General features: G+C 52.1%; 2 protein-coding genes across 4 annotated transcripts; one reads left to right on the top strand and one right to left on the bottom strand.

Moving 5' to 3' along the window:
- The first annotated feature begins 36 nt into the window (after positions 1-36).
- Positions 37-5,970, top strand: LOC112950436. Its single transcript, XM_026042968.1, has 5 exons — positions 37-58; positions 1,516-3,002; positions 3,333-3,511; positions 4,221-4,355; positions 4,981-5,970. The coding sequence occupies exons 2-5, from the start codon at positions 2,636-2,638 to the stop codon at positions 5,356-5,358; spliced, it is 1,059 nt and encodes a 352-aa protein (XP_025898753.1). The 5' UTR covers positions 37-58; positions 1,516-2,635; the 3' UTR covers positions 5,359-5,970.
- Positions 5,971-6,567: 597 nt separating this feature from the next.
- LOC112950428 lies at positions 6,568-19,769 on the bottom strand. Of its 3 annotated transcripts, none has more exons than XM_026042958.1 (13): positions 18,733-19,769; positions 15,820-16,036; positions 14,251-14,408; positions 13,806-13,907; positions 12,645-12,842; positions 11,875-12,434; positions 11,288-11,564; positions 10,499-10,709; positions 9,804-9,946; positions 8,808-8,921; positions 7,613-7,816; positions 7,225-7,324; positions 6,568-6,769 (listed from the first exon to the last, which is right to left on the bottom strand). In XM_026042958.1, the coding sequence occupies exons 1-13, from the start codon at positions 19,601-19,603 to the stop codon at positions 6,706-6,708; spliced, it is 3,219 nt and encodes a 1,072-aa protein (XP_025898743.1). In that variant the 5' UTR covers positions 19,604-19,769; the 3' UTR covers positions 6,568-6,705. The 3 variants fall into 3 exon arrangements, with proteins under 3 accessions (XP_025898743.1, XP_025898744.1, XP_025898745.1); XM_026042959.1 differs by having other exon boundaries at positions 15,820-16,033; XM_026042960.1 differs by lacking the exon at positions 13,806-13,907.
- Between the last annotated feature and the right edge of the window lie 1,007 nt (positions 19,770-20,776).

Raw genomic sequence — 20,776 nt, 5'->3', positions numbered from 1 at the left:
TCTCCGCGGGCGCCGCCAGCCGCCCCTCCGCAGGAGCCGCGAGCGTGTCCGCGGGAGGGTGAGTGTGGGTTGGCAGCCGCCAGGCACACGGGCAGGAGAGGAGCGGGGGAGCCGGGCCATGGCCGAGCCCGGGCTTCACCCCGAGGTCGCCCCCACGTCCCCAGAGCGATGGCCGCGCTCCCCGAGCAGGAGTGCGCGCGGGCTCGGGAGCTGGCGCCCCTGCACGCCGGGATGGAGGCAGCTGCGCCCTTCACGGCTCCCCTCTTGTCACCAGCTGGCTGGGAACTGGAAGCCGAGGGAAGAGCGGCGAGCGGSGTCGCTCCCGCTGCCCTGTGGCCCTGTGGCCGGAGCAAAGGAGGCTCTGGCACGTGGGGCCTTGGGGCTCCTTGCGGGCTCTGCTGTTCCAGCGCCTCCCTCCTGCTGCAAAACTGGGCGTCTGAGACGCTCCCTKCAACTTCCCCTACCACTGGATTGATTTTGGGGGAGGGTAGGAAGGTATAAAAATCGTCAGGGCCTGGGCAGCCTCTGGCAGGCTGGGCGAGTGTAAAGGTCTCCTCTCCATGAATGTGTAACCGAGGCGGCCGCATTGCCCGACCGCCCAGACTGCACAGCCTGCAGCTCACATCGGAGAGCCCCTCTGGAGAGGGAGAGGAGGGAGCGCCATGGACGGAGCTTTGGGGATGGGCAGGATTTAACACGGGAAAGCCAGGACTTTGCAACAGGACCAAGGGCTCAAAGGGAGCTGGAGGCCACTGTGGTGGTGGGATCACCATGCTCTGACCCCACAGGACTTTGCTGCTGTCCCTTTTCTCCTCTTCCTCAGGAGAGCCCCTGGGACTGGAGAAGTTTGGGTGTTTCTGCAGATTTCCTGTTGCTCTGTGATTGCTGCCTCTGCAGCAAGGGCCATTTCTCTTTTTCCCGTGCCTGCTCCCCCAGCTCTCCACAATCAGGCAGTCACAGGTTGTGCGTGGATTCTACGTGTCCATAGCTCGGGATCAAAGCACCGTCTGCATCACTCAAGTGAATTYCTCTTGCTCTCCTGCTGCAGAAGAAATAAAATGCAAAAGGGCCCAACTCCTGCATTGAATGAAGTGGCTGCATTCCTGCCAGTGGCACTCTGTAGTTATCTGCAATAATCTTTGTGACTTCTTGCTAGGTGCTGTTGGCTTCTTCGAGAGCAGCTTGTGCTTGGGAAAGTGGAAGCCTGACCTTGGCTTTCTCTATGGCCTCGGCACCCGTCTCCTCCTTCCCCAGCTTGCTTTGCTCTTTGACTTCTGTGGTTCTCTGGCCTTTCTGTGAGGAAGAGGACTTATTTTCTGAGAGGCRCTTTGGGATGTTGAGCTGTGTCCGTGGCTTTGGCAACCCTTTGGGTGTCATTATGTGCACTAGGGCAATGGCAGAGCAAGGGGAGCACAGAGAGGAGGGAAGGGGCAAGTGCTAAGGAAGYGCAGGAGTTATCTCTCTGTTGGCCTCGTTACAACTAGGATGTAACTTTGCTTTTTCTTGTTTCAGAAGTAAGGGACAGCACAGTCTCCAGTCTCAAAGAGGCTCAAAGGCGCAGACTGTTTGCAAGGAGCAGCCTGCGGAGCTGGAGTCCCTGCTTCTGCCAACATTATGGGCCACCAAAGAGAGGGGCAGCGCTAGGGAGGCCCTGCTCGCTGCCAGCCACGSACCACGGACTCCTGCTGTTTCCTGGGACGTGCTCCAAGCTCCTGAGCGGAGCCTCCTGTTGCTCTGGATCCAAGTGTGGCCGCTTGGGCACTGCAGGACATGTCTGCGTTGGGCATGAGCACAATACAACACGAGTGAGAGGTGGCCTGTGCGCAGTGCGGGACTTGCAGCGCTCTGAGTTTGGAAGCAAGAGGAGGCAGCTGCTCTTGCAGCCCCTGGAAGTAACAGCCTGCAAACCAGCCGTCCTGGTCCCTGGCGTACACACAATATTCTCTTCCTATCGCAGCAAAAGGAGGAGCACTTGCTGTTCACATCCGATGGAGCAGCAGCCTTCACCTGAGATGATGGGGCCTGGCAGTCTTGGCCAATCMCATTTAGAAATGTTTTGTAGCCACTCAGGGAGTTTCTAACAACAGCAACTTCTAGAGGGTTTCAAAAGTGTTTTCTGAGTGGATTTGGAGTCCGTTTTCCTTCCTCCGGCAATCCATATGCTGTTTTCCAGAGGAGAAGCAGAACCCCCTCATCTGAGGCCTGCTTTGGCCCAGCTCTCCTTCTCTCTCCGTCACTGACATGCTGATGGCAGTGCGGGATTGATGCCTCGTTTGGGGTGTCGGGTAGAACAGAGCTTGTTCCTGCCCTTTGTGCCCTGCTGGGTTCCTGCTAGACCTTCCCTTCTGAAGAGCAATCCCTGTGAAGCTCCTGTTGGAGCGAGGGATGTGTTTCCTGGCCAAACCAATTGCTTCCGATCCCAACAATCTTCCTCCCCTGGCAGAGGGTGGTCTGGCAGAGCCTGGTCCTAGTCTCGTGCGCAGCCACAGCCCCAGCAGGCAGCTGTGTGGCCAAACGCTAGTGGAGCAGGAGCACAACCTGCAAGGGTCGCTGCTGCCGTCGGGGTGTAGCCGTGCCCTGCTCTTTGCCACGGCCGCGCGGTGGGCCGGCATGTAGGGAAGCGTGCCAGGCAGCAATGGGCCGCTTGGACGACCACGCCAAGAAGCGGATCGTGGAGCTGCGCAAAGCAGGGCTCAGCTTCCGCAAGATCAAGAAGGTCCTGGAGCTGGACAACATTCGCGTCACGCCGCAGGCCGTATACCTCTTCCTCAAGAGGAAGAACGTGGAGCCGGCGCGGGCAGCCATGGCGCAGGCCCGGCCGCCCTGGCCCGGGCTGGATGGCAGCGAGGCCGGGCGGGAGGCGGCGAGTCCCCACGAGAGCCGCGCCGGCGACGAGGGCATCAAGATCGTGAGCGTGACCTCGCTMTGCAAGGACGGCGGGCGCTTCGAGAAGCCTCTGCCCTCGGGAGCAGCGCCAGGCAGCCAGGCGGCCCCCGGGAGCAGTAAGGCTGGGGTCCCTGTTCCTGCCTCTTGGGTGGTGCTGGCGTTTGTGCCTTGACAGGGGGGAAAAACACTGCCCCAGCTTCCCAGTCCCAGGGAGATGGCAGGGGCTAGTCCCGYGCTATCCAACCTTGCCTGAAATGCAGAGAAAGTTGGTCTCAGAGCCTCGGGAGGGGCCAGGGCCCAAGGCTGCACCTTGGAAGCTCCCTCCCTTTGGTCTGCGCTGCACCAGGAGGCCAGGAGCTCTGCATGAGGGGAGCTCGCAGGGAGCAGCGGGTGGAAAGCCCCGCCGAGCTCCCCTCTTGAAGCCCTTCTCTCAACACCCCTCGCAGGTGAGGACAGTGCCACGTGCCGCCCGAGCACCCTGGGGAGCTGCGCAGCCCTCCTGCCACCAGCTGTGCTGCAGCAGCCCCTGCCCAGCCGAGGGAGGCTCTGCGGGCCCCCTGCCAGGAACCCTGCCCTCATCGTCAGGAAGAGGATTGTGGATAGGGCTATTCTTCTCCAGAAAAAGGTATGGGGAAAGGAGGCTCGGAGGGACTGGAGCRCGTCAGGACCTGGCGCTGTGCATAGCTCACACGAGACGCTGCTCACATGGACGCCGGTGGCATCCCATAAGCTTTGAGGGTACCGGAGATGATGCCCACGTGCAGGGAGAGCTGTGTGGATGTCCTGCATGGTGGGCAGCATCCCCGCCGCCATGGAGGAGGCCCTGCTCCCTGGTCGGTGCTGCCACCTCACCTGGACCATGACACCCGCAGGGACAGGCCCAGCACAGGTGTCTTGGCAGCCCCACAGCATGCCTGGCCAAGCAGACTACTTGCTCCTTGGATTCAAAGCCTTATTTAAACTGTGTACACATGGGTTACATCAGGGGATAAGGGGCTCATGAAATACATGGCAAACACATGCTAGTTACACCCGGAATAAATGCTTAAAATTAAGCACTTCGTCAGGTCACTGGGAAAGTTTCCCCATTGCCCTTGTTAAAGGCAGTTGGCTGAAGACTTCTGGGTGCAGTTGCTGTTTGCTTTTGGAAAGGAGCAGCACAAACAGCACTCACAACTACGGGGAGTGTTTCTATGAGCATTTGGCCTCCCGCTCCTCCAAAACCATTCCTGGACTTTTCCATTAAAGTTTGGTGTTCCGTGCAGGCTCCTAAACTTCTCAGGGTGTGGGCTGAAATGCACAACCATATCTGACACTTGCTGTTCTCCTCGCAGGTCAACATTCAGAACGGGCAGGGCCTCTCCAGCTCCACCAGCGTCCTGCCTTTCCTGGTGGGAGCRCAGCCAGGCGGCCAGTCCCTGCAGGGCAGCCCAGCCGTCCTGGCTGCTGCAGGGAGCCACAGCACAGATGTAAGTGACACAGGACTCCTGGGCCCAAACTAGAGGCAAGCTGAGCCTCGGGACATCAGTGTCCTAGACCAAGCAGCACGAGCTCACGCCAGCTCTGCTCTGATATAGCCAACGCCATGGGTCCTCTTCAGAGTGCTCAGGTGTCTGTCAAGAGCCCTTGCCAGCTGCTTGAGGAGCYCCATGTTCAGCATCGTTTGTGGAAGAAACACTCCCCAGGGCCTCTCTACGGAAAMAGAGCAGCACAACCAGTTCTAGGGTTGAGCTTTGCAGGGTGCAATGCAATGCAATGAAGAAAAAAAAAGGGGGGGGGGTGGAGAAGTGTGCTATTTCTGTCCCTGTGGGAAGCGATCCCAGGCCTGGCATGAGGCACATGCGAGCCTGCTGCCTTCCACTGCCATTGTGGCTAGGGGCTCAGAGCAGTGAGTGTGTTCCAGGAACCGAGGCTAAAGGCTGGGCGGGCAGGAAAAGCAGATGAGAGCCCTGGGGGGGTCTAAAAGTCGGCGGGAAGGCCAGCGCTGCAGCTTTCCCTCCTGCCTTGTTACTGAAGCGCTTAATAAATCCTCCACTGAAGAAGCAGTCAATAATTTCTGACCTTCCTATCTCTCCTGCCTCCCGCTACTTCCAGGTCAAAGATGCCAGCACTCAGACTGTTCTGCTGAACATGGCAGGTGCTGGAAACCACAACATCACATGGGGGGGACCTGCGYTTCCCCCTGCTCCCAGCTCACGCGCCGTTGCCGAGAAGCTGGACGCTGTCCACACCGAGATGCAGAAACTGAGCCAGGCCATGCACGCGGTGCTGGAGAGGCAGTGCCGCCTGGAGCGGCAGCAGGAGCWGCAGCAGCGGCTGCAGCAGGAGGTGCTGGTGACGCTGCAGCAGCTCAGCTGCACAGCGAGCCACGGCACCGTGCCAGGGGAGCAGCCCTGTGTCCCCTTCAGCGGCATGGCCGAGCCCTCGCCCTCCGTGCCCAACTTCAGCCAGTTCAAGATGGAGCTCATCTGACCTCGCTGGTGCCCAAGCGCAGGCCTGGAGCAGGAGCCACTGCACAGGGGTAAAAGCCAGGAAGCACAGTGGGCTCTAATGCTCCTGAAGCTACACCAGCTGCCTCAGGATTACACCTGGCTGCCAKCAGAGGAGGATCCCTGCTGTGTCACATCCTGCTCTGCTTCAGCTTTGTCACATAAAAGGAGCTGCCTGGCCTAGGAGGGCAGCAGAAAGCTGAGGCCTCTCTTCTGCCGTGCTGCCCGTGTCGGCTGCTGCCAGAGCTGGCCCGTTGCCGATGGACTCCGGCCACTCAGGCAGGGCAGCTACAGGCAGAGGTCAACCCGGAGGGGGGCAGCAGGGAGGCAGGTGCCCCTCATGGGAGTCGCTGCTGCAACAGGCAGTCACACAAATGCTCTGCACCCTCCCCTGCAGAGCCTTGCACAGTAAAAATCTACCTGGTGGTTCAGGAAAGTGTGGATCTAATTCTCTGTTTTACCCGCACGTTCCCCCATCAGTGCCCAGGCTGGATAGATTCGAGGCTGTTCCAGCTGCCATCAAGCACTGAGCTGCTCACGGTGATCAAGCCTATGAAGTGAGACCAAAGACATCACTGGAGGCATCTGCCTCTGCACAGTCAGGGATAAGGCTCACTTGTGTAGGAAACAATTTCTTCAGCCAGGTAGCTCCCACCCAGGTCACCCTCCCTGCTGCCAAATTCCCAGCAAATTGGGCACTAGCCTCTGCTCCTACTCAGTGTCCGGCCAAAGTACAGGCTGCAGTCAGAGTCTCACAGGACCGTGTATTTCACAGGATGTGAATGGAGTTGTTGCTGATATGTCAGGTATTTGTGTTTCCTCAAACCTTTTCTTCCGTACCTGGCCAGGATGTCCCCCTGCGTGGACAAGAAGGGCTGTGCGGGAGCTGATGCATCTTCACAGCAGCAGCASAGTCCAGAGCGACAGTGACTGGACTTGCCTTTGAAGGGAAGGGACTGACAGGTCCAGGAGCAAATCTCAAGAGGAGATGAATTCATCCTTCCTTTGCATCAGTCAAGGATGATGCCACCATGATGCTTCTCTCTTTCTGGGTACCTCAGCAAGCATAAACTGCCTAGAACAAGCCCCAGCCTCCTTCTTTGGACTCCTTTTGTTGGAGGTCAAAAATAATAGTGTAAAAATAATTCAAGCATTAAAAAAATATATATGTGCGTGTGTGCATATGTATACATGTATATATAAAGCTGTACTGTGGGTATTTTGCAAGTCCTTGCAGCAATCCTGGTGAAGGAGGATGGTGGACAGTGGGCAGAGATGCATGCCTGTCTGCCAGGCGATGGGCCTGCCACCACAGCCGTGCCTGGGAGCACTAGAAATCCGCTGCCATCTCCCTGCGGTCGTTCATCTCGATGTTGGTGTAACTTTGAGGTTGTCTAGAAAGCAACGGGCAGGGAAAAGGGCAAGATTAGTTGCTTCGTTCGTACAGAACAGCTAACAAGATGCCCATCTCTCCCTCTGCGTTCTAGAGGCAGAGGTGCTAAAGTCACAGACACTCAGAGTATCTCAGGTTTGTATTAAAGTGAAGAGGGCAGAACATGGAGTTTACTAAAGTCTACAAACATCTGGAGGAAAAGACATGGCCAAACACCTAACATCAACTTGCACTTAATATACATCAACAGCATCTTGGTTTCTGAAGGAGCTGCCCTGAGCCTGACTTGCAGTATTTAAAACATTCCTTTAAAAAAAGTGTACTGAGATTTTGCCATTCTCCAGATGGCAAGGAAGAGAAGGAAGGGGACTTTCTTGTCTGTAGCTTTCCTGAACCACTGTCGGAGGAAGGGGTGAGAGGTGCACGGCAGACAGGCAGACAGAGATGGTTTCTTACCTTCTGATGAGGTAAAACGCCAGGCCAAACAACAAGGGCACAAGCAGGAGAGATCCCACCACAAACAGGGCAATTTCCCAGCCCTGGAAGGAAGCTGAGGCTGGAAAAATAGACAGAAAGTTGTAGTCATGATCTTTGCAAGCCTATAGCACCGTCGAGAGGTTGGCTTCTCCCAGCCCCCTCTGCAGAGCTCCCTTCTACCACCCTGGAGAACAGCCACCTCGCAGTAACTTTGCTTTTGCCCTATTCCAGTTTGGGTGCCAACTGGTCTCTCAAAGCAGGAGGGGTTTCTTTTGTCACAGCGCTCTAATTGCCACCCTGGCCCCAGCCCTGCTTGCTGTGCTGGCAGCAGAGGAGCAGAGATCGCTGTGTGAGCTCTGTCTCTTACAACCACCCGGCGATGTCCAAGGCGCGTTTTTCAAGGTGACACACTCAGCACTGGTCTTCAGCACCCTCCCTTCCACAAAAAGCAGGTGCGTGCCGGCCAGGAAGCCCTGGCGCCAGGCTCCGATGTCCTGCTGCTGCTCCAGCTGCCGGGCCCACACCTGGCCAGACACCTGCACCAGGGACTCCTTGCACGTCACGTTCAGCCCTGCAGAGAAGCAACACAGGGTGCTCATTAAGAAGCTGAAACTTTGTGCTTCTGAAATTGCCCGTGGTGGACAACACTTCATCCCCTCCAGAACACGTAGCTCAAGCACATGCTCAACCTTCCTTCAGTGACAAAACGACTTTGGAGCTCTCCTCCCGACTCYCAATACCTTGGACTACACTTAGAGYGACTTAATAACTTCAAGGTTTCTACTTGTTGGTCAGAGTTGCTTGAAATTGTTCTAATGATCAAAAGACTCTTCTACCAAAGAAACTGCTCAGGACAGGGAGGCCTGGCAGCTGGTGGGACCGCGTAGCCTTCATCTCCTTACACAACCAAACTAAAAATAGGCAGCCTTTCTTTCCACCTCTCAAGATTAAAACTTTTGAAAGTGATTTTCTGTTCTAGGTACTTCAACTAGATACAGGCCACTCTAAAGGAATCTGATTCAGAAAGGGCTGAGAAACCCCCCTCTTCTGGAGGCCAGAGCTCTTCAGGGTGTAACGACTTCTAGGTTTCCAGTTTAGATCTGCTTCCCACGCACCTCAAGGCATCACTTATAAAGGCTTTCTCAGGCAACCTTGCTCTGTCCTTGTCCCACATCCTACCTTCTAGTTGGCCATAAAGAAAATGGTGGAGATCAAACCTGTGATCTCAAGCCATTTGGACCATTTCCAGAGGTGTGTGACACTGATTATAAGAGTTCCTTGTAGTCCCCTTTGCTTGCCCATGCTCTACTAAGCAGCCCCTGCCCTCTCCTCAGTGAAGGTCTGKGCAGACACTGCTGCCTGGCCAGCTCACCTCACTCACGTAATGAGTGTGCACGGCCTGAGCAAGGTGAGCGAGGCAGGCTCAGAACAAGACCAGCTTCTTGTAGGTGCCTCAGCTCCCTCCTGGCATCTCAGGAGGAGAGAACGTGACCCTTTGGCTTGTCTGGGGCAGTAGCAGGTTGGTAGCATTGCAGACTGCACCAGCCAAGTGGGCAACTCACCCTGCAGGTAGAACCGCGAGACGCCGCAGGAGCAGTTCTCCTCCAAGGAATCCAGCAAGACGTTTCCCATGCTCTCCAGCATCCTCCAGCGGTTCAGACCCCACGCAGAACAATCTATAGGAAGAGCAGAAGTGGTTACTTGAGTGCAGTTCAGGCCTGTTCCTAAGCTTCCAGCTCTGCTCTCCTTCCAAAACAGGTGTCCTCATGCCTGGCCTCATGCACAAAGCTGGCCAGAGCCTGCTTACTGCTTGGTGGCAGCCTACATGTCAAGAAGGCTGCTTCCCTCTGACTGGTTGGAGCTCATCCTACCTCTCTCAGGGTCAAAGCAACCCCTTGCAGTCCAAGACTGCAGAGACAGTAATGAGAGTCCCTGCCTTACTCTAATATTTACAGGGAAAAAAATAGCTGCCTCCCAACTCCTCGACTTTTCTGCAGCTCCCTACAGCCCCAAAGGCTTGAGGCCTTCGACTGACACACGCAGCAGTTGAACTGCTTCCCTAAACCTTTAACCTTATTTGTATCCTGAAACACCTTCTCCAAAGCTGATCCAAGCATGGCCTCTGGTGGGGCTGAAGCCCCCACTGAACGTCCCGTCGCTGTCCCCAGGTCTAGGATGAGTTTGCACCACTGCTGGGCGGGGACAGGACGATTCTCTGGTGATTTCCCTGGCCATGCGGCTGTTACCATGACAGACCTGGAGGAGGATACCCAGCTGGAAAGCTGAGTGGCTGGGAAAACATCTCAAGAGCAGGGCTGGGTCCCTGTGTGAGCAGAGGTGCCGCTAATGAAATACCGCAGCAGTATGACCACCATCACATCAACACGTCGGTGTCTACATCAAGCCTCCCTCCTGCCTGCAGTCCCCTGGCACTGCAGGAGGACCCTGCAGGATGGGGGAGTCACAGTGAGCACAACATTTCCCTCCCAGCCTCCTGGCTGCCCCAGGCCTTTCCCAGCCCACCCCTGCAGCCGTGGTGGGAGCAAAGCTCTGCTCACCGGGCGTCAGGAAGCACAGGTCCAGGTCAACGGCGAGGGACTTCTGGGGACAGCTGTTGTGCATGCCAAGCGTGGGYGCCGAGATGGCAAAATGCAGCTCCGCACTGCCACTGCAGCAGGAGCAGCGGCTCAGAGACACGGGCCTGTTTCCCAGAGAGATGAGTCAAACCTCAGCAGTGCAGCACACGGGTTTCTCCCCAGATCCCCTCCAGAGCCACGGTTCTTGCACCCCTGAGGGTGTCAGGGAGATGGGTTTGGTGAAAGCAAACCTACTTGTTTGCCTCGTTTCCAGAGGAGTAAGAACATATTACAGTGGTACACAGCACTTAAAGAAGACACCTTTAGTTCAAAGAAGTGATCTTGTGGGAAAGGAGAAGCACTGCAGTTGCTACCTGTGAAGGCTGAATTCCTTCACCTGAAGYCACATATCAATATATAACCCTTGAGGAAGGCAAGTGAAGCGAGCAGCAAGGTGCCAAGGCTGAATTCCCTATGCTGAGGGAGGAAAATCCTCTTCCATGGCAATATGCTACCCATGCTGCCCACTTCTTTGTTCTTCATCCCAGCTGTGGTGAGCATGTTTGGCTTTGCAGGACACAGGACAAGGCAGCGAGCTCAGCAATGCACCATTTGGAGGCTCAGGGCATGAAGAGCCTATAGACACTTCCCACCCTTCCCAGAGGAAGTCGTCTCACCTATCACCCTTGCAGGGCACAACATAAGATGGTCCAAGGACACCCAACTGTCCTTCCCCGCTGCCGGGCCCACATGTGAAAACCACTGCGTCCACCAGGTTCTCCGCTGTTGCCTTCATGTTGCCAGGAATCATGGTGGTGTTGTATACAGCAATAGCACCATAGCCTTCGCTGGCAGCAGAGATGTCCTTGAAAGCTGGCTTCACCTCATCTGGAAATGCCAGGGAGATAAATGGGGTGAACATCTRGAACTTAGGGCCTTGAGCCTGAAAGGACAAGTTGGTAACAAGGAGTGGATTTCACCAGAGAACTCCAAGAAATGGCAGGCAAAAGTAGTGATAGTGATGGGCCAGAAGAAGCCACTGCTTGCTGTGAACACAGGTTTCTGGAAGGTCAAGGTTCTTCTAAGATACAGAGTGCTCTTCATGCAAGCCAGGCAGAATTTAAGAACAAAAATCAACATTAATGAATGTGCCAAGCAAGCACCACCTCATCACCAGGAGGAGGCAGCAGTGTTGCAGGCTGCTGGCCCATCCAGCCTCAGAGGTAAGGTATCAATGAAGAAGTGGGAGCAGATTCTGCTTCTGTTAAAATCTGCCTGGCCATGGGACTGGCAGAGGAGCTTTCAGTCTTCCAGGTCCTTCTGCTCTACGATAATAGCTCAGCAACGCAACTAATCCATGAATCTTAAACCCTTGCTCATGAGGAACATCCCACCCTGGCCAGAGCCCACAGCCAGGCCCTGAAGGAAGGAAACATGTGCCTGCCAGGCTCCACCATGAGACTTACCATGCTTGGGCTCTCCATCTGGTGTAAGCACAAACAGCCCTGTGGCTCCAAAGGTGCCCCACAGCGGGATGGCAGACACTTTGCCCCCATTCTCAGAGAAGAGGACGAGGCTGTGTCCTTTCAGGCTGGCTCCAGGCTTCCCCTTCAGCTCAATGAAGCAGTAAGAAGCAGTGCCGTTAACGAGGCACAGCTCGTTGATGAGGATGGCAGGGGCACTAGGAAACAGAGCTGAGGCAGTGCTGCAGGAGTTCTCCTCGAGCGGTGTCATCACAGTCACCTGCAGGGAGATGGACAAGCCACTGCCACCATCGCCGTCCCCTTTTCTCTAGGTGGAGACACTGCTCCTCACAGAGCTACTCCTTCCCCAAGTATCCCTAGCACCCAGGTAAGACCCAAAGAAGGATTTGGTTGGTTTTGACTCTCAGCTGTTCTTCTGAACAGTGGAGAGCACCAGCATCAATGCTGACAGGAGACAGAAGTGATTTACCAGAATGTCCTGGTTTTGTTCGCAATAAAGCACATACTGGAAGGCAACGTCACCCTCCCAGGGAATATAGATGGAGAACAGACATCTGCCCTCAGCCTACCTGGAAGCTGCTCTGGAGTTTTGCCCTCAGGCTGTTACAGCGGCTCAGAGACTCGTCTTCAAGGCTGTGAGAATCGTTTTCGTACAGGATGCTCTGCCCTGGCAGCAGCACTTCCATCAGCTGGTCCGCCTTTTCCGACATTCGGGATGTGTACACCACTGCATCCACCAGCCCCTCCGCCGTCACCACCATGTTCGCCTTGTAGAAGGTGGTGTTGCTGTAGTAGAGGGCCACAGCATCTGCCCCATTCTGGATGGTGTTTGAAGGCAGTCTGATCATGGGTGCTGGGCTCACAGCACTGCTACCCACCAGGAAGTAACCCAGTTCGTTCGTATGATGTCCAGACAGGTCCAACACCCGGTAGGCCAGGTTGTTTTTACCATTGTAGAGGACTAGCCAGTATCCCTGAAGGTCAAAGTGCCTCCGTCCAGTGTAGAAGAGTTCGATGTACTCTGTGTCCTCTCTTCCTCCTGGGTTGTCTGGGTTTATCTCACTGATGAGTAACTTGGCCACTTGTGCAGAGGGCTCTTGCGTCCCTGTTGGTACTTCTGATGGGACACCTTAGAAAGCAAAAATGACATGAAAATGGGCCTAAACACAGAGCCCTAGGCAAAGGAAGTGGGGGGCAAGGAGGTCTTGGGAGGAGGYCTGGCAAGGAGGGCCAGAGTTGTGGAAATGGAAGGAGGCACATCTCTCTCTTCTGGGTGAGTTAGACTCTCATGTCCACCCTCAAACACACTGTCTCCCAGCCAGTGTTAATTTCTTGGTACCTGGAGGTGATTCTGGCACAGTCATGTCCTTGAAGCAGGAGGTATCTGCTGTGATGTCCTGCCCATCAAAACTCAAAACTCTGGGACTCTCTAGGAAGGTCTTGAAGTCTAGCAGCAGGCTGTTCAGCTGGTCTTCTGACCTGGCAGTTAGCAGAGTGCTGAATGCAAGTCCCAGGTCCTGGCAGACTGCCTTGGAATCTGAAAAGGCAAGCAGAGAACTGTCTCAGTTTCACCACATCTTCATGAAAATACACTTCATCCCTGGAAGATACACTTCCTTCCTGGAAGGAATGAAGAGCAAAGCAGCTCATCTCCACCTTTGCGGCTCTCCTGGTCAGAGCTGATTCAGGAGAAGAGCTTAAACAATTGGCTCATTCCACAACGTCAATGATGTGAGCTCTGTAGCATCCCCTGTGCCTGTCCATCCTTATCCTTCTGGAGGCTTCCTAACCCCAACAGCAAAGAGTGGTGCCTTGGAGGAGACTCAACACAGGGAGCAGAACACAGCACTGCTGACAGCGCTGATTGCACAGACAGGCCTCTTCATACATCTGCTCATGCTCACCAGATCTGTACACGAATCTTGCAGGGATGTCACAGGAACACAGCAACCAGTAAGTCCAATCGTGTTTCTGCTGCAACTTGGCTTATTTGGCAAGTCCACAACAATTGACTCAGCAGGAACCTTACCCAGAAACCTGTTGTTGCCTACTGTAACTGTGAGTTACCATTGTGGTCATCTTCCCTGAGCCAAGTGTCATCATTTTCTGCAAGGTGATTCAAGGATTAATGAACTAAGTTTTGCTTTCTGAAGTCCAGTTTTATTTGGATCCTAAAGTCAGTTAGACAACTAATTCTTAGTCAAGATGTTGATCCTGTTGCCAACTCTGCCTGACAGAAAATAGGCTGAAATAGGTGGCAGTGCAGATCAGCACTAAKGTGTGTTGGGAGAGATGCAGGTGACAGTGCTCTGCAGAACACGTGACAGAACAGCATCATGCTCTGCTTAGCACTTGGCTTTTCCATGATCAGCAGCTTCACCTAAATTCATATGAGTTGGGATCTAACCAGAAGGATGTAATTAAACAGGACTGAAAACCGTATGTGAACTGGCATTAATCGACGGTGGGCCTTGGACTGGCCCTCTCCTGCCTACCTCACCTTTGAAGTAGGCAATGGAGATTCCACAGTTGCAGGACTTGTCAAGGGCTTGGACTAGAGTCATCAGGATCTCTTCTGACCTCAGGAGCCACTCCTGGCAATCTAGGAGRGAAAGAAACCAAGTGTCATCCAGCCAGTGAAACTTCAGCCACAAGCTGCAGTTCATTCCTGCGTGGATGCAGTTCAGCTGTTATTTGCTACTCAGAGGCCCTGAAAAGGCTTTACTTCATGTGGAGGAGGAGTCAAGACTGGAGAAATTTAGTCTGAAACAAGTTTCTGGGAGGAAAAATATTGCATAGACTTSTCAACTGTTCCTGTTGCATCTACTTTGGTAATGTGCACACATCTCAGCATGGTTCAAGGTAGACCCCCACTGGCTTTGCACACATGCTCCTGTCCTTAGGAAGCTGTGCCTACAGGAGCAGAGAAAATCTCTAATACCCACTTGCTAAGTGAAGGCAGAAGGAGATGGTCTGGCTGAAGAGCCTCTTGGGGCAGTCATTGAGCTTGCCAGGTGTGGGACTGCTGAGGACGAAGGACAAAGAATCCCTGGTCACAGAGCAGCAGTTGCATTGGCTCATGGACACGTCACCCAACCSGCGCCTGAAAGAGACACATGGAAAAATGAGATAAATGGGAGGAAAGCCAGAGAACTGGGTGCACTTGCAAGTTACATCTACCTGCGCCAGAGGATGAAACTATACACRTAAGGTCTTGTCCCTTCACAAGGTCTGGAGAGAGAACCCGTTCTCATCAGTATCTTGCTGTGTGAAATTTGAGTCCCAAAGCTCTCTAGTCCTCAAGAGAAGAGCACAGGCTTCACCTCATCCTTTTTCTTCTAGCAAGTCACCAACTGCTTTCCTCTCAGCTTGCTTGTTATCCATACCTGTCTCCATAGAGTTGCCACAACTCAAGGCTTTTGACTAAGGTGAGGGCAGGAAAGTCAGTACAGAGATGCTTGTGCTCATGCAGATGAGAGACCATGGGGGAGACCAGCAGAGTACAGCTAGAGAAAGCAGAAAGAGAGGTCTGAGGATGAAACGTTTGGGCCCTCAACCCATTAGCAAAGAAGTATGGAGTGCTGCTCAGAAGAARTGCACAGAGCAGAGATGCTTCACCTCAGGGAAGAAGACATCTTATGGCAGAAATGGGGATTTTGTTCCACCAGGGGGAAGAATCTGAAAAAAAGGAAAGGAATAGAGTGTGCTGCAGTGGTGACTCTAGCACAGAATGAAACGATGCTCTTTCCTGACACAGTTAACTCTGATGAGGTCTCAGATGTTCTCGGGCTCATCCTGAAAAGGTGATCTGCAGCTACGGAGCCAGGAGATTGATATTTAAATGATCACTTACACACAGATCAAGTCTGAAAATCAGAGACAAGAGCTTTTCCAGATCTTTTTTGCTTATTGTCTGGTTCTACACACCCAACCCCATGTCCATGTGCATTGCATCTCACTGCCTCTGCCCCTCCACTTGTGCCATCAGTCTTTAGCCATTCTGTTTGTCCTCTAATTTTCTAGTGAGTACCACATGCCTAAAATGTGAAAAAAAAGTAGTTCTCATGTCCCCMAAAAAACTGAGGTTACCAATGTGTCTGTCAATCCACACGAGAGCAAAAATCTGCTCTTCAAAAAAACAGGAAGGAAGTGAGTCAATCTCAAATGACAAGTAATGCATTTTCAAGTCTGTGGTCAGAGCAGAGATTTCAGCCTGGATCAGGTGAGCAGCGTCACCATCAGAGATACTGAAGTCCTTCTCCTCTCCCTCATTTTGACCTGGAATTCCATCCGTCTGTCACAGAGCAGTGATGGCCAAACTGGAGATACGCCATACAGTACTACAGACCTCACGGCTGCCAGCAGCTCTCCACTCAAAGGGAATTTAAACATCCTCATAGTCAATTCCTCTCTTTGGAAGGGYAAAGAAACAAGTTAAAGACGACTCTAGTAGGCAAGGACAATTCCAGTGGTCAAATGCTATTCCTGGACCTATCCAATGAGAAGCCCCTCACCATTTGTTTTCGTAAGCAGGTCGGCCCGGGGTCAGGGTCTCCAGCAGCTCGGGGTCTGGTCCCTCGTTGCTGGTGTACACAAACGCATCCACCAGACCCGTCACTGGCAGCGAGCTCCCCAGCAGGAAACTGCTGCTGCTGCCTCTGTAGAGAGCAATGGCAGTGGCACCATCCCTGAGGACGGGGCTGCTGGCGTTCAGTGGGAACGGCAGATCTACTGCAGACCAGGAAAGAAAAGGAAAAATGACAGTATATAAGTATATAAGAAATGGACACGCAACACCCAGGTAAGCAGGAAACCAGCATCACATAGGGCCTGGAAACGCGCTAACCCAGAGAAGGGCTGGTAGTCACAGATCTTGCAAGGTCTGCAGCTACAGCCTTCTGCTCTGCAGCATTTCTCACATCCCTCCGAGCTGGATTTCTCCCCTCGTGATCAGGGTTGCAGGGTGGGAAGAGACCAGAGGGGATGTCTGAACAGAGTTTGTTCTGCTATTTGGGTTGTCCTAACAGAGAAGCTGATTCATGGGCAAGCAGGGGAACTGCAGAAGTGCTGATGTGGCTGTCCGTACTGGGGTCAGGTTTTAATATGTAAAAGAGATCTGCAAAATGAACTAAGCTTGAAAGTACTGGTTGTTCTAATAGTACCACCAAGATATTTAAGAACTTTCATTTTATTTTTGCATTTAACTAGCAATATCTGGTTTTCACAGACACACACCGCACAAAGGCCCAAGGTATCAACAGAATTTGCTGCTGTTCCAKTTTCCTGATCCTTTGTGATATCCTTTGTGAGGATATCTCAAAGCAGCAGCCTGCTGAAGTTTCAACGATCTTCCCTTGCCTGGAGGACTCTAGGGAATAAACATAAAAGTAGGAATCACAGGAGAGGGCCAAGGGGTGCAGAGAAGGGACAGCCACCTATGAAGTGCCACCAGGGACCTGCAAGCTAACAGACAGTCTGGTGCACCAGCCACTGAGGTACCCCTGCACCTTGCCCACCTGAAATCTGGCCAGAGGGGCACTTTTTCACCATTCAATGGAAGCTTTTCACACCAGTAGAAATCAGGGCAGGACTTCTGCCCTAGTGTTCTTACAGTTCTAAATCCAAAGCTATTTTCAGAGCTCCTGGCCCAAATTAAAGATAATTCAAGGGCCAACTTTTCAGAGTGCTTAGTGTGGCAACACTATGAAAGCAGCCTTTTAAGATGACTAAAATGTAATCCAGTATCACTTTATTTTTAGAAAAATCTGGACCACCCTTCTGCAGAAAAGAGTTTATCAGTATGCGTGCCATGTCTTGAGAAAGTCCCAGTGGAAGAAAAGCCAAAGCAAATCCAGTTTCACTTTCTTGCCTTGTATGAGCCTTGAGGGACAGTTCAATCTAATCCCTAGAAATGAGAGTTTAGCTAAGCCCCTRTCCTGAGAGCTAGTCGTGCTCTCAGAGCACTTTGGTTGAACCTGACTGCAGAGGAGGAAGAGGCACCGGCCATGGTTCTAAGTTTTTACCAAATTTGTGCTCCCCAATCTCACTCAGGGCCATGCAGGAACAATCCCTGCTTGAAGCACGGCAAAGATGAGGGCCGGCCCCAGAGAAGAGTATAGACAATAAATTCAGTGTCTGTCAAGGAGAGGCAAGGCTTCAGTTTAAAAATGTTCCAACTCTATGTTTTTCTGGCAGCATCCATCTGAACATTGTTCTGGTTTTCTTTAGCAACCCAGCTACTGAGTCAGAAACAACTATTTTATATATGCATTTAACTGCAATGTGGGAGCCAGGTTTTTAAGGGATGACAGGCGCTGACTCAGAGCTCATGATTCAGGCATTTGCAAAAGAGAGCTGCAGAGTCAGTTTCTCCAGCTGCCACATTCTTTTTCTGAGGTGCCCCAAAGAACAAGACAGCCCATCTTCATCTGCTAGCTTGGGTGAAATTTGGAAAGCTGTAGAGAAGTTTAGATCACAGTTTCAAACAACTGGTGCGAGTGTGATCTACTACATTTGAAGATGACTTGGTGAAAGAAAAGCCCCTGTGCTTTTGTGGGGAAATGCAACGAATATACAGCAAGTCACAGAAAGGAGACATAGACTTTCTTCTCAACAGTGACTGTACATAGATGTCCAGGCAAGACCAGGAGAAGCATACATGACATTTTCCCCTAATGTTTTATCCATATCTGTCTTTACTTTGGAAACTTTCTAAGATGGATGTACTTTTGTGTATTTAACAAACTTACAGGACTCTTCGGTGAGCCTTCCCAGTTTCCCTGTGAGCCCATGTGAACTTCTGACCTTCCATAAGGTTCCTCACCCTGGAGCTCTGCAGATCTACCATCACTGTAGGAAAAACTGCCTCAACTTGTTTGTCCTGAAATTTTCTCCTTCCATCTCTATTTGAGGCCCCTCAGCTCTTGCACCAGAAGAGATCATGACCAAGTGATCCCTGTCCATTTTCGTCAGACTACTCGCATTTCTGGAACCTCTATCACGGCCCTCCTAAGTCTTGCMCTTCTTAGGCTGAAGACCCTAGTGTGCTAAGTTGTTTTTCATACGGAAGCTTTTCCAGACTGCTGACCATSCTTCCTTACCTTCTCCAACCTTTTTTATCTCTAATATATCCTTTTTTGAGATCAAAGTGTTATTATATCAGATAAGATACAATTCAAGATGCAGGAAGGCCATGAATTTATGCAGTGGCATCAGGATAGCCTCCATTTTGTTCTCCTGACAATTCCTAATATTTAATTTGCTTTTTTACTTCCTTTTCCAATTTTTTTTTCTTGGTCACTGAGTACTCTGCTCACATTTGTATTGATCTATCACAATGCGAAACAGACAGAGGACAGCATTTCCCAACCCCAAACTTGACCAATTGCTCCCACAGCTCTCAGATGGGTTCAGGACACAGCCCTTACCTGGGGTTTGGCTTTGTGCTGGACCAATCAGAAGTAGCCCATCCGGTGAGGTTTTGCCATATATGTCCATGGCAAAATAAATCTCTTTGGTCCGTCCATCGATCAGCACCAGAACCAGGTCTTTCACGACAGTGGAATGGGGACCCTGAAGCTCTATGTACTCAGAGTCCTCAGAAGAAGAGACAGTGTGGACCTCACTGATCAGGACAGTAGACACATTCAGCTGAGAAGTTAGAATGCAGTGGTTCTCTTTGCCTGGGCTAGGCACGGCCACCTGGAAGATCCATTGAGAATTGATCCCACGACATCTTTCAATTGACTCATCCAAGGTCCTGAATGTGGAGTCCTCCAGGAACGCATCTCTGCCAGGGGTCAGGACACTGATGAGCGTATCTGCTCTATCTGTCTTCTTAATCTTATGGACCAAAGCATCTACCAGACCGTCACTTGTGACACTCATGCCTTCCTTGTAATTCCCCTTCCCATAGTACAGAACAATAGCATCAGGGCCATTCTGGATGGTGTTCTTAGGAATGACCATAGCAGGGTTTAAGGAAGAAGAGCCGATGAGAAAGAACCCTTGGCTGTTAGTGACTTTGCCCTGGAGGTTCAACACCTTGTAGGCTTGGTTCCCATTGCCATTGTAGAAGACCAGATAGTAGCCATCTAAGTGGGCAGTTCGACCACTGGTGTGATAGAGTTCCACAAACTCAGAAGTGTCCTCTCCGGGACTGTCAGTGTTGACTTCATTAATCAAAAGCATATGTTCAGTTTTCTGGTCTCTAGGGTTTTTTCTGAGATTCTGAGCAGCGACTTTGTGAAACCAGATGCAAGCAAGTGCCGTCAACCCAATCAGCCTGGCAGCTCCCATGGTGAGGGCTGGAATTCCGGTGTCCTGTCCCTTTCCCAGCCACGATGGAGCATGGAAGGAAGATGCTACCACTTGGTCATTGCAAGGTGGCAACACAAGGCCTTGCAACTGCCTGCGGACTGGAGTAGGCCAAGCGTGTGAAGTAAAGCAGCAATACTACAAAAATCGGACAGAAAAAGGGGTGGTTTGAGCAACAGATTTCCTGGCTAAGCTCCTTCCTTCGAATGTTGAGGAAAATAAAAAAGGAAAAAGAAAAGGAAAAAAGGGGAGGGAAAAAAAAATTAAAAAACAAAGAAAAAAAGGGAGGGGAATAGAAAAAAGCAAAGCAAAAAAAAAAAAAAGCATGGAGAAGAGAAAACAGAAAACATCAGACCAAGAGGAGGAAAAGAAAAGTTAGCACAAAACACCCCACTGCAATGTAATGGCTTTGAAGCTCCAATCCATGTGGACACCTCGAACTTTTCTTGCTTTGCTTTGTGGTTTACCAAGATGCGTCAYCATTTTCAGCTATTCAAATAAACAGCTGGGGATTGTGAGCTAAGACTGGACATGAGGAAACTGCCAAACGCCAAAGTGATCCACAGTGATCCCAAGAAAGAATGGACCCTGGTGGGAGGGTCACATAGAGCCAGTCTGCTCCCAAACATCTATCTCCCCCTCTGCTCCACAGCCCTTTAACGTCATTTGCTCTTATGCCCAGGAGACTGGGAAGCCCTCATGTTTCCCAGGACTGCTCCTCACATCTGAAGTCTTTTGTGCCAGATCTTCAAGATCAGGAAYGTCCTCTTCACTTCTCAGTTATGGTTCTTCCCCAGCATTACTATGAAAATACCAATATATTCCTCTGGGCATCTCTTCTCCATACTCAGCCTCCAAAGACAGAATCCATGCTGGCTTCTCCCTCCTCATTAACAACCCACCTCAGCCTATTCCCACATTCTCTCCCCATTTCAGTTAAAAGGAGGGATAAGGAGTGAGGAATACATGGGGCAGGCTGCTGTCCAAGGGTGGTGCAGGACGAGGAGGAGGAAAAAAATTCCCGGAAGCTGGGCCAATCCATATAGCAGGAAAATGCCAAGGATTTCCCGGCGCAGCTCAGCACACGGATAAGTTTTGCTGTACAGACTGGCCCGATCAGGATGCAGCCACGGGCACGCGCTGCCTTTGGAAGAA

This window comes from Nothoprocta perdicaria, unplaced genomic scaffold, assembly GCF_003342845.1.
Source record: "Nothoprocta perdicaria isolate Ctin4 unplaced genomic scaffold, notPer1 scaffold_319, whole genome shotgun sequence".
NCBI lineage: Eukaryota > Metazoa > Chordata > Aves > Tinamiformes > Tinamidae > Nothoprocta > Nothoprocta perdicaria.
Note: the sequence above shows the minus strand (reverse complement) of the source record. Positions and strands in the feature narration are given on the sequence as shown.